General features: G+C 40.9%; 2 protein-coding genes across 2 annotated transcripts; both read right to left on the reverse strand.

Annotated features, from left to right (window-relative positions):
* Positions 1-1,182: 1,182 nt before the first annotated feature.
* On the reverse strand, positions 1,183-3,122 carry LOC128701408 (uncharacterized). Its single transcript, XM_053795117.2, has 2 exons — positions 2,963-3,122; positions 1,183-2,211 (listed from the first exon to the last, which is right to left on the reverse strand). The coding sequence occupies exons 1-2, from the start codon at positions 3,102-3,104 to the stop codon at positions 2,045-2,047; spliced, it is 309 nt and encodes a 102-aa protein (XP_053651092.2). The 5' UTR covers positions 3,105-3,122; the 3' UTR covers positions 1,183-2,044.
* A 3,570-nt stretch (positions 3,123-6,692) lies between these two features.
* On the reverse strand, positions 6,693-9,682 carry LOC128701409 (uncharacterized). Its single transcript, XM_053795118.2, has 3 exons — positions 9,141-9,682; positions 8,415-8,590; positions 6,693-6,790 (listed from the first exon to the last, which is right to left on the reverse strand). The coding sequence occupies exons 1-3, from the start codon at positions 9,278-9,280 to the stop codon at positions 6,693-6,695; spliced, it is 414 nt and encodes a 137-aa protein (XP_053651093.2). The 5' UTR covers positions 9,281-9,682.
* Between the last annotated feature and the right edge of the window lie 1,927 nt (positions 9,683-11,609).

An 11,609-nucleotide genomic window follows, 5' to 3' on the forward strand; every position in this document is an offset into this window, starting at 1 on the left:
AGGACATACCTGAAGTATGGTGAGGACATACCTGAAGTATGGTGAGGACATACCTGAAGTATGGTGCGGACATACCTGAAGTATGGTAAGGACATACCTGAAGTATGGTGAGGACATACCTGAAGTATGGTGAGGACATACCTGAAGTATGGTGAGGACATACCTGAAGTATGGTGAGGACATACCTGAAGTATGGTAAGGACATACCTGAAGTATGGTGAGGACATACCTGAAGTATGGTGAGGACAAACCTGAAGTATGGTGAGGACAAACCTGAAGTATGGTGAGGACATACCTGAAGTATGGTGAGGACATACCTGAAGTATGGTGCGGACATACCTGAAGTATGGTGAGGACATACCTGAAGTATGGTGAGGACATACCTGAAGTATGGTGAGGACATACCTGAAGTATGGTGAGGACATACCTGAAGTATGGTAAGGACATACCTGAAGTATGGTGAGGACATACCTGAAGTATGGTGAGGACAAACCTGAAGTATGGTGAGGACATACCTGAAGTATGGTGAGGACAAACCTGAAGTATGGTGAGGACAAACCTGAAGTATGGTGAGGACATACCTGAAGTATGGTAAGGACATACCTGAAGTATGGTGAGGACATACCTGAAGTATGGTAAGGACATACCTGAAGTATGGTGAGGACATACCTGAAGTATGGTAAGGACATACCTGAAGTATGGTGAGGACATACCTGAAGTATGGTGAGGACATACCTGAAGTATGGTAAGGACATACCTGAAGTATGGTGAGGACATACCTGAAGTATGGTGCGGACATACCTGAAGTATGGTAAGGACATACCTGAAGTATGGTGAGGACATACCTGAAGTATGGTGAGGACATACCTGAAGTATGGTAAGGACATACCTGAAGTATGGTAAGGACATACCTGAAGTATGGTGCGGACATACCTGAAGTATAGTAAGGACAAACCTGAAGTATGGTGCAGACATACCTGAAGTATGGTGCGGACATACCTGAAGTATGGTGCGGACATACCTGAAGTATGGTAAGGACATACCTGAAGTATGGTTAAGGTTTATATATAATCTAGTAAGGATCTGAAATAATACAAATAACAGTAATACAAAAAGATCAGTGACAGTCAAAATTAAGTTTTAATTAAAATTTATGACATAAGTAAATAAAAGTTACTGCACGTGAGTTTCAGTAAATTCTATGAAAAGTGATGTTACTCTTCCTAGCCTACCTAGCAATGGATTCTTAAAAAAACAAATGTACACGAGTAGAAATGGCTAAAGTTATTATATTGCAACATGGGTAATTTACGTTAAACAGTATCTAAGAAGAAGCCATTTAAACGAAGCTTATTTAATAACAACTAATTACTGACACACCACTTCCTGCCTTGGGAAAGTTTACTCTTGATAACATTGACCTCAAAAGTGTGTCTGTGAGTAGTATAAAACTTTGGAGCCCGGTCTCTGGACCCATTGTGTACCCCTGTAATCTGTAAATACCTTTGTAACTTGTCATGATTGTGACTAGACCTACCTGGAGTTCATTACCTTTGTAAATTGTGAATTCATTACCTCTGTAACTTGCTCAGCTATCAAAACTTTGAGGTCCAGTCCCTGGACCCATTATGTACCTCTGTAATCTTTTGAATACCGCCCACAGGATGGGTATGAGATGCATAATAAACATATTAAACTAACTAAAGGTATGCTGCAGTAGGTTACAGTATACTAGTATATAACACTGGGTGAAAATGTCGCATGAAGTTCTGTAGGTCATTAGTGGTAGTGGTCTTTGTATCCTCTGAGAATGTAGCTGAAAAGAAAGTGATGGTGAATGTGATTTTTCACGAGGCACTGTTGTGGTTCACCACTGGTGGTCACAGTCCCAGACCATCTCGTAGTATCAGAAGGCACTGTTGTGGTTCACCACTGGTGGTCACAGTCCCAGACCATCTCGTAGTATCAGAAGGCACTGTTGTGGTTCACCACTGGTGGTCACGGTCCCAGACCATCCCGTAGTATCAGAAGGCACTGTTGTGGTCTACCACTGGCGGTCACGGGCCCAGACCATCTCGTAACAGCAGGAACGGATTTTGCCCTTCACCTTGAAGAACAATTTTCTAACAGGATTCATCTCACTGAACCACAACTGGAACCCATAACATTCCAGCTGCTGGAAAATCTTCCAGTACTCTCCGTACAGCTTTCCTGCAGATAAAGGGAATCTTAGCCATGTTAACTTCATGGTTAATAATATTTTCTCAAGCTGGGTGAAAATATAGGCCACCACCTACTCAGGAGGTCTTACTCTTTTTAAGAATAATAACGGAATAAAAGAATAAAAAGTTGATAATGTTAAATAAAAATATAATGAAAGTTTTTTTGTAGTTTGTAACCTACAAAACTTTTTCCTTCAAGTAAATTCTTACACAAGACATACACACAGAAGTATATGTTTATCAGTGTATATTATACATTCTGAGAGTACTTTAATTCTCATTTTTGAAATTAATATATTTTTCACTGGTGGTAAACAGGTGACATACAAAATTAATGGTTAATGGGGTTTTAAACTCCATTAACCAACCAAATTCCTACTGAATCAGGTCTATGTTTATTGATATCAAAATTTTGGGGCCCAGTCCCTGGACCCATTTGATGTGCCTCTGTTATGGGTTGACTTCAGCCCACAGGATGGTTATGGGGTGGCTACCGTCCACAGGATGGCTATGGGGTGGCTACCACCCACAGGATGGTTATGGGGTGGCTACCGCCCACAGGATGGTTATGGGGTGGCTACCACTCAGAGGATGGTTATGGGGTGGCTACCACTCAGAGGATGGTTATGGAGTGGCTACCACCCACAGGATGGTTATGGGGTTGCCACCGCTCACAGGATGGTAATTGGGTACACAATAAGATATTACAGTAACCCAGAGTGTGTGTATATTAGACTCACTTTCCAGATGCACCTCTACACCGATCTGCTTGACATTCTTAAGTAGATTTGGGGTGTTGTTAATGATGTCTGTCAACATGGGGATCTCTGAGCCTTCCACGTCCGCCTTCAGGTAGTCGATGACTGTCGCCTCATGACCCATTATCTTCAGAATGTTCACATAGCGATCCAACTGAAGAAAATACGAGTTCTCAGAGGTGCGTCACATCTTCACAAGTTACCCCTGACTCACTCTCCCAAAATTCACATACGGGATTTTATTATTTATTATATTATCAATATTCATCACTAGGTGTGTCGAATTATTCTCTATACGTTGCAAAATTTTGTTTTCATTGTTCTAAATGTTATCAGTGAAAATTAGGCTTGATACTACAATATATTTCAGCATAAAGATGTGAACTATATAGTTAATTAATATAGATAAATAGGAGAGTTATTAATGATTCCCGAAGAGGGACCCTAACAGGTTGCCTTTTTTTTTTTCTCGATCGACACCATGCCCAGCCCTTCTAGGGTAGGGTAGGTGCCTGAGCCCGAGCTTGCAGCTCACAAGACTGCTATTCCTATTAGCCCCCTTGGGGCGGGGATGGCAGACCAGAGAGGCCTAGCTTGTGGCTAGGCCTGGGGACAGTTGGTCCCAAAGATGAGGAGGTACTTGTGCCTCCTCCCATGGGAGACTTAGGTCTCAGACACTCCCTAAAGAGGGAGCCAAGGCCGGGCCACCACTTGGACAAGGCCGGGCCACCACTTGGACAAGGCCCGGGCCACCACTTGGACAAGGCCGGGCCACCACTTGGACAAGGCCCAGGCCACCACTTGGACAAGGCCCGGGCCACCACTTGGACAAGGCCGGGCCACCACTTGGACAAGGCCCGGGCCACCACTTGGACAAGGCCGGGCCACCACTTGGACAAGGCCCGGGCCACCACTTGGACAAGGCCCGGGCCGGGAGAATACCCGCGAATCTTTAATAATAATAATTTTTCTTCCTCCAACTTTTCCATTTTATTTCGCTCATAACTCAAGAATGCCTCAACCAATCGGCTTCAAATTTTCAACGTGAGAGGGGCAGTTAATTATTACTGACTTCGTCTTCATCGATATACCACTTGAAGTTACGTGAATTTAAAAAAATATATAATAATAACCATAGCAGTAAATGGAACGTGAGATACAGAGACGTATATTATATACCACTTTATTTATAGATTTGCTTACCAGGATTTTTATTTATCCAGTCAGATTAACAAAGCTTCCAGTGGGCGAAACGTCTCTTATAAAATACCCTAAGTTCTCCATTATTTCCTGTTTCACTATTTGTTGTTAATGATATAACTTCCAGTTGTATAATGAATGTATTATTGTGGAGGCACACACACAATAATAATAATAATAATAATAATAATAATAATAATAATAATAATAATAATAATAATAATAACAATAATAATAATAATTCAAGCGGGTAGAAATCACATCGTTGATCATTGAACAATTAAATAATTAAACTTACCCTGATGATGTTATTGTGTGTGTGAGTGATGTTAGAGATGCCCAGGTTGAAAAACTGGATGTTTTCTGAACGATTGTGAGTCTCGAGGTTGATGGTGTGGTCAAAGGCTGTCACCTGTGTGAGGGTAGGAGAGACAGGCACCAGTGTGAGGGTAGGAGAGACAGGCACCAGTGTGAGGGTAGGAGAGACAGGCACCAGTGTGAGGGTAGGAGAGACAGGCACCAGTGTGAGGGTAGGAGAGACAGGCACCAGTGTGAGGGTAGGAGAGACAGGCACCAGTGTGAGGGTAGGAGAGACAGGCACCAGTGTGAGGGTAGGAGAGACAGGCATCAGTGTGAGGGTAGGAGAGACAGGCATCAGTGTGAGGGTAGGAGAGACAGGCACCAGTGTGAGGGTAGGAGAGACAGGCATCAGTGTGAGGGTAGGAGAGACAGGCACCAGTGTGAGGGTAGGAGAGACAGGCACCAATGTGAGGGTAGGAGAGACAGGCACCAGTGTGAGGGTAGGAGAGACAGGCACCAGTGTGAGGGTAGGAGAGACAGGCACCAGTGTGAGGGTAGGAGAGACAGGCACCAGTGTGAGGGTAGGAGAGACAGGCACCAGTGTGAGGGTAGGAGAGACAGACACCAGTGTGAGGGTAGGAGAGACAGGCACCAGTGTGAGAGTAGGAGAGACAGGCACCAGTGTGAGGGTAGGAGAGATAGGCACCAGTGTGAGGGTAGGAGAGACAGGCACCAATGTGAGGGTAGGAGAGACAGGCACCAGTGTGAGGGTAGGAGAGACAGGCACCAGTGTGAGGGTAGGAGAGACAGGCAAAAGTGTGAGGGTAGGAGAGACAGGCACCAGTGTGAGGGTAGGAGAGACAGGCACCAGTGTGAGGGTAGGAGAGACAGGCACCAGTGTGAGGGTAGGAGAGATAGGCACCAGTGTGAGGGTAAAAGAGACAGGCACCAGTGTGAGGGTAGGAGAGACAGGCACCAGTGTGAGGGTAGGAGAGACAGGCACCAGTGTGAGGGTAGGAGAGACAGGCACCAGTGTGAGGGTAGGAGAGACAGGCACCAGTGTGAGGGTAGGAGAGACAGGCACCAGTGTGAGGGTAGGAGAGACAGGCACCAGTGTGAGGGTAGGAGAGACAGGCACCAGTGTGAGGGTAGGAGAGACAGGCACCAGTGTGAGGGTAGGAGAGACAGGCACCAGTGTGAGGGTAGGAGAGACAGGCACCAGTGGATGCTGCATCACTCTTACTGTAATATACTGAAGAAATTACATCAATAAGTCCACTGAATTTATATAATCATGGGGAAGCGTTAAACCCATAAGATTATACAGCGCCAGTGGGGGGGATGGAAGGTATTCAGGCTTAATTCAAGGAACTGGAGCACAGATCCAATTCCCTAGATCAAGAGCCCCTCACCAGCATCAAGGAACCTCCCTTGAGGGGTAGTCCACTGAGATGGGGCCTTCAGTCCAACGTTGCTTAACTATATGTTTGTGTTTCCAAATTTAACAAGGTCTCAGGTTCATTAGTCTAAATTTCAATATAATCCACAAGATAATCCGGGTTTACCATCCAACTTATAACTTTCCCCAATTATTTATCATCTTAAAAAACTATAAATCCCACTGACAAGTGTTTACGTAACTCCTGAAGCCTTTTTATCTATCATCTTATAACTGGTTATTGAAACTAAATATGAGTTAAATTTAGGCCTATATTCCCTTAAATCCTAATGGTTATAATCATAACTATAACTTTTAAAGAGGTAGAGGGATAAGCCAGGAAAAGGTCTCGGTCAGATGACCAAAATCTCAAGCTGTAGGTCATCATATGACTAAGACCCGAGTGAGGAAACATTTATCCTGTTTCCTGACAAACATTATACCTACCTTACAGTTGAACCTCTTGTCCATGTCGTCATCGAAGGTGAAGTCTCGGGAAATACCGAAGGAATAGGCGAGACACTTGCCATACTTGATGTTGAACTTATGGCTCATACACACCCACTTCTCCCCGAGGAAGTAGCCATTGTCAGGGTGCACACTGCCTCCCACCATCACCTGAACACTAGGACATGTCTAAATTCGACAATACTTTGCTATACTACTAGATATTGGGATCGAAATGTAGTGCATAACTAGGTTGACAGATATTGTAAAGCAATATCTGTCAACCTATGTATCTTCATGGCAAATATTTTATTTTATTTATTATTTTTAACTCACTGGCTTCTGGCAGGCGAGTGTGCAGGAGGTAATATACTTGAAGAGTTCGTCCACATTCTTGAGCGGCTTCAGAGGACATCTTTTCGTACCTAAACACAAAACATGTGCTCATTTTCAAGTTTATCTTGTAAAATAAAAAAGATATATATATATATACATTTTCTCGAAAATTTTGGCCTATAGATGGTTTAACCTTAAATATCGAGCCTGTGAAATGTATATATAGGCCAAAGATAATTAACATCAAGATTTTTTCGCAGATTATGTTGGCTTGATGGGATGTTTCAGATCAAGATTCTTTAACCTAAAGGAATATTTATGACCTAATCAGGGTGGTCCAACTACGGGCCCGTGGGACACAAGTGTCCCAGATACTTTAATGTTTTTTTTGTATGGAAGAAATTTTAATATATATGAGTGCTCGTGGGCCACACAAAAAAAAAATCAATCCATGAGCCACTTGTGGCCCAGGGGCCCGTAATTGGATCACCCTGACCTAAAAGTTTTAAGCTGGATGAATATTTCAGCTCGAATGAAAGCACATGGGACATCTTTACTGAAATCGTTTCGGTCCTGGGACTCTTTCATTAAAGGGTCTGAGTGTATGAATTCAAGTCTCTTCTCAAAAATCACTTACTCACCCACAACTAAATAAATACTGAATAATTGTATCTCATAAATGTTTCTCGTTATTGTATCTCAAAAATGTCTAACCTGTGACCCAATCAAACTTTGTTATTTTTTAATTACATTACCGAACAGAATACTCCATTCTACCAAATGCTCAGCAACACAATAAATGACCATACGACCTGTCTTTCTAATGCTCATTTGTGCTAAATTGTTATCTGTTTACAATAATCCTTTTACATAAATAACATGTGCGGGTTATTTGTGTAATGTTTTCACTACTGAATATATCATTGCTTAGTTAATCTTAAGTTAATTTTAAGCCTGCCCATAATGCTCTGCATACAAGGGGCTTTGGCATGTTACACTTTAATAACTGTATTCCTTTGTACTTCTCTGTATCATGTTCAAATTAATAAAATAAATAAAATAAAATAAGTGTATGAATTTGTGTCCATGTTCCTCTAAAACAGATTAATTCGGAGAAACGTTTAGGTCACAGAGAGTTTATCTTAGATGAATATTCTGGTTTTATCTGTTTTAGCTTGGAAAAATACTTCGGCCTTAAAAATTAAGGCTCAGAGGAACCCTTAGGTGTCAGCTGCTTGTGGTTACACACACCGAGGTATATATCTCTCAATGTATCCCTAAAACAGGGATAAAAGTATAATTAACTGGCGGTGAACTGGTAACATACGGTCTCAGAAACTCTTAGTATAGTCAATAAGCCTTAAATTCAATTAACCAACCAATTCAGATGTTTGAGGCTGGACTTCTTGCTCGGGTTATAGGGTCACTGGCAGCTTACGTCGTATGGAGCCCTTAAAGACTGATCATACGGCCCGGCCTCAAAGAGCTCGATAGGATGTAAGCTGTCAGTAGCCCTACAAACCAGTTTGCCTGTAGTCCGTAGACATTATATGGCGAGTGTTGCTTTGATGCTGGTGAAGGACTAATTATCCAAGGAATCGGAGCTCCCCTTCCATTTTTTGCGTTCAACTCTAGTTGACATGCCATTTCCAAAACGCTATTTGACCCCTTATAGATTTAGCGTTTTCCCATTAATATAATAATAATACTTACTCCAATCTTCTTCGTCCGTGGCTATTTCAGAGTTGTTGTAGAAGGCACCATGACGCTCAGCACCAGGAAGATTAGGTGCGCCAGGAGGATTATGAGCATCAGCTGGATGAGGATCACTAAAATGATCACCATTACTTGAACAGCGCTGCATCAGCCAGCCTCTGCTGTACCCATAACTGTAAGAGACTTTCCTCAGTAGCCAGTACTTAAGCTTTTCTTCATACAAACACATTTTAAGTAAAAGTGAAATCCTTAAATTTGCGACGGTTCACCCACAGTAGATTTAGTCACCCACAGTGGGTTGAATTACCCACAGTGGATTGAATTATCCACAGTGGGTTGAATTATCCACAGTGGGTTGAATTACCCAGTGTAACTTTACCACTCATACTGGGATTTCATTACCTTCACTGGGGATTTATCAATCACAGTGGTGTTGTATTTATTCAATTTCTTCCATTATGAATTAATCTTAAAACAATTTTGACACGCTATAATTATTGCCTTAACAAACAAACGCTAAGTCCCTGTGGGTCTCTCGACGCCACTGTATCGAATTGGATAGCAAGCTTGGTTCACAAGTTAGAGAATAAGGATCAAACTGAGAAGGGGTTACTAGCCCTTTGCTCTCAGGATTTTAGTCACCACTTATGACACGCATGGCTTATGAAGAATTCTTTTTCACTTCTCCGTGGAATACTCCCTAACTATAACAATATTAATCACCTGAAGAAGATGAAGACACTGGTGACCACAGCGGCTACCATCATGGCACACTGAGAACTCGACACCTTCATTTTGCTAAACTGAAATATATACTGTATATTAGTGAATATATGGGCTTCCCCATTGATATACATATACATAAAGATACACACAAAAGGGGGGGGGAGGAAGAATTGCACTATTCATCAAAAACTAATGGAGTTTTGAGATGGAAGGACCAGTCAGAGATGAAGTGAATGACTACATAGTAGGGACACTTCTAACCGGTGGTCCAGAAGTGAGGATAGCAGTGATATACAACCCACCACCGAACAGTAGGAGACCAAGACAAAAATATGATGAGAGTAACAGAGTGATAGTGGCCACGCTAGCCGAGGCGGCCAGAATGGCCCACATAAGCAAAGCAAAGCAAAGCTACTCATCATGGGGGATTTCAACCACACGGAGATAGACTAGGAACATCTGGAGCCACATGAGGGACTAGAGACGTTGAAAGCCAAGATGCTGGAGGTGGTTCAGGAAAGCTTCACATGACGCTCTAACTCACAGGACCACCAAATCCTACAAAAATCAAGCACCCAGCAGAGCTAGGTGTTTTACCTTGATTCGAGGACATACAGGGGTGTGGGTTCCTCTGAGCTAATTTCATTTTACTCCCGGTTCCGTGTACTAGCCTCCACAAGCAGTATTTTATATTATTGCAACCACGAAGATTAGATTTTGCCACCGAAGTGGCTAGTTTATTGTGCACCCCACATCTATCCTGTGGACGGTAGCGCAAGAGTATATGGATACACAAAATTCCTAGGAACTAGGCCCCAAATATACACCCTACTGGGGCCTAGTTCCTAGGCCCAGTAGGGTTAACAGGTGTACATTTGGATTTATATCTACATATCTACAGTTCACTTATCTGTTACAAGGAAATTTAGGAAATTTGCTTACTATATCTGGTATCTTATTTTCATTAATAAGATATCTTGACATGTCACATAGGTTATTATACTGTCTGTCTCTGTATTCCTCAATAAGTGGACAATTAAGCACATAGTGTTCAAGAGAGTGACCATATGCCTGACCACATAATCTGCATTTAGTTTTATCATCATCTGTGTGTCTCCCAAACTGCCAGAAGTACTTGTAACCAAGCCTGAGTCACAAGTAATTCTGGTAGTTTGGGAGACACATAGATGATGCTCAAACTAAATGCAAATTATGGACAAGTGGTATTTAATCAATAGCAGGTGTGTGCCAGGTTTACCTGTAATGAAAGACACCTGTAGTAGCCATAGTAAGAAATCCACATGTGTAAAATATAATATATTATTTTTAAATATAATATGTTTAATAATAATAAAAGTGACTTTTATACACTAAAAAAAAAACTCACAATAACGATGGCATAATGAGACAAAAACTATTTCAAGTTAATTATTTAATGATAAACTAAGATACTTTTTTAATTACTGTGTTAGGAATACCCAATAATGTTACAATTAATGTGTTAGGAATACCCAATAATGTTAGAATTACTGTGTTAGAAATACCCAATAATGTTAGAATTACTGTGTTAGGAATACCCAATAATGTTATAATTAATGTGTTAGGAATACCCAATAATGTTAGAATTACTGTGTTAGAAATACCCAATAATGTTAGAATTACTGTGTTAGGAATACCCAATAATGTTATAATTAATGTGTTAGGAATACCCAATAATGTTAGAATTACTGTGTTAGAAATACCCAATAATGTTAGAATTACTGTGTTAGGAATACCCAATAATGTTACAATTAATGTGTTAGGAATACCCAATAATGTTAGAATTACTGTGTTAGAAATACCCAATAATGTTAGAATTACTGTGTTAGGAATACCCAATAATGTTATAATTAATGTGTTAGGAATACCCAATAATGTTACAATTAATGTGTTAGGAATACCCAATAATGTTAGAATTACTGTGTTAGAAATACCCAATAATGTTAGAATTACTGTGTTAGGAATACCCAATAATGTTACAATTACTGTGCTAGGAATACCCAATAATGTTACAAATGCTATCAGAAATACTGTAAGTGTAAAAAATTACTGTTTGAATAAAACAGTAACTTCATATATCCCAGGGTAACGCGGCCTGGAATCTAACAACAAATATTCAAGGTTTATTGATTTACGGTTTATTAAAATGCTATGTTTGGTTTTCGTTCTTAACAGTATAATATAATATAGTACTCAACAGTTATAAACCTTAATTTTGCTATTTAATCTACACAGACCGTATTTGAGAATATTACAATTGTACATTAATTAATCATTGGCTCAGAGGGAGTAAAACAGTAATCTCATTTAAATAAATACAATTCATTAACATAAAATTATGAAACAGCTTTGAAATTGTTGTGAAGTGGTGAGTTCACATCATGAGGATAAGTAAAGAGGACTTACCTCTCTTATCCTGTTGATAGT

Source organism: Cherax quadricarinatus, chromosome 72 (assembly GCF_038502225.1).
Source record: "Cherax quadricarinatus isolate ZL_2023a chromosome 72, ASM3850222v1, whole genome shotgun sequence".
Lineage (NCBI taxonomy): Eukaryota > Metazoa > Arthropoda > Malacostraca > Decapoda > Parastacidae > Cherax > Cherax quadricarinatus.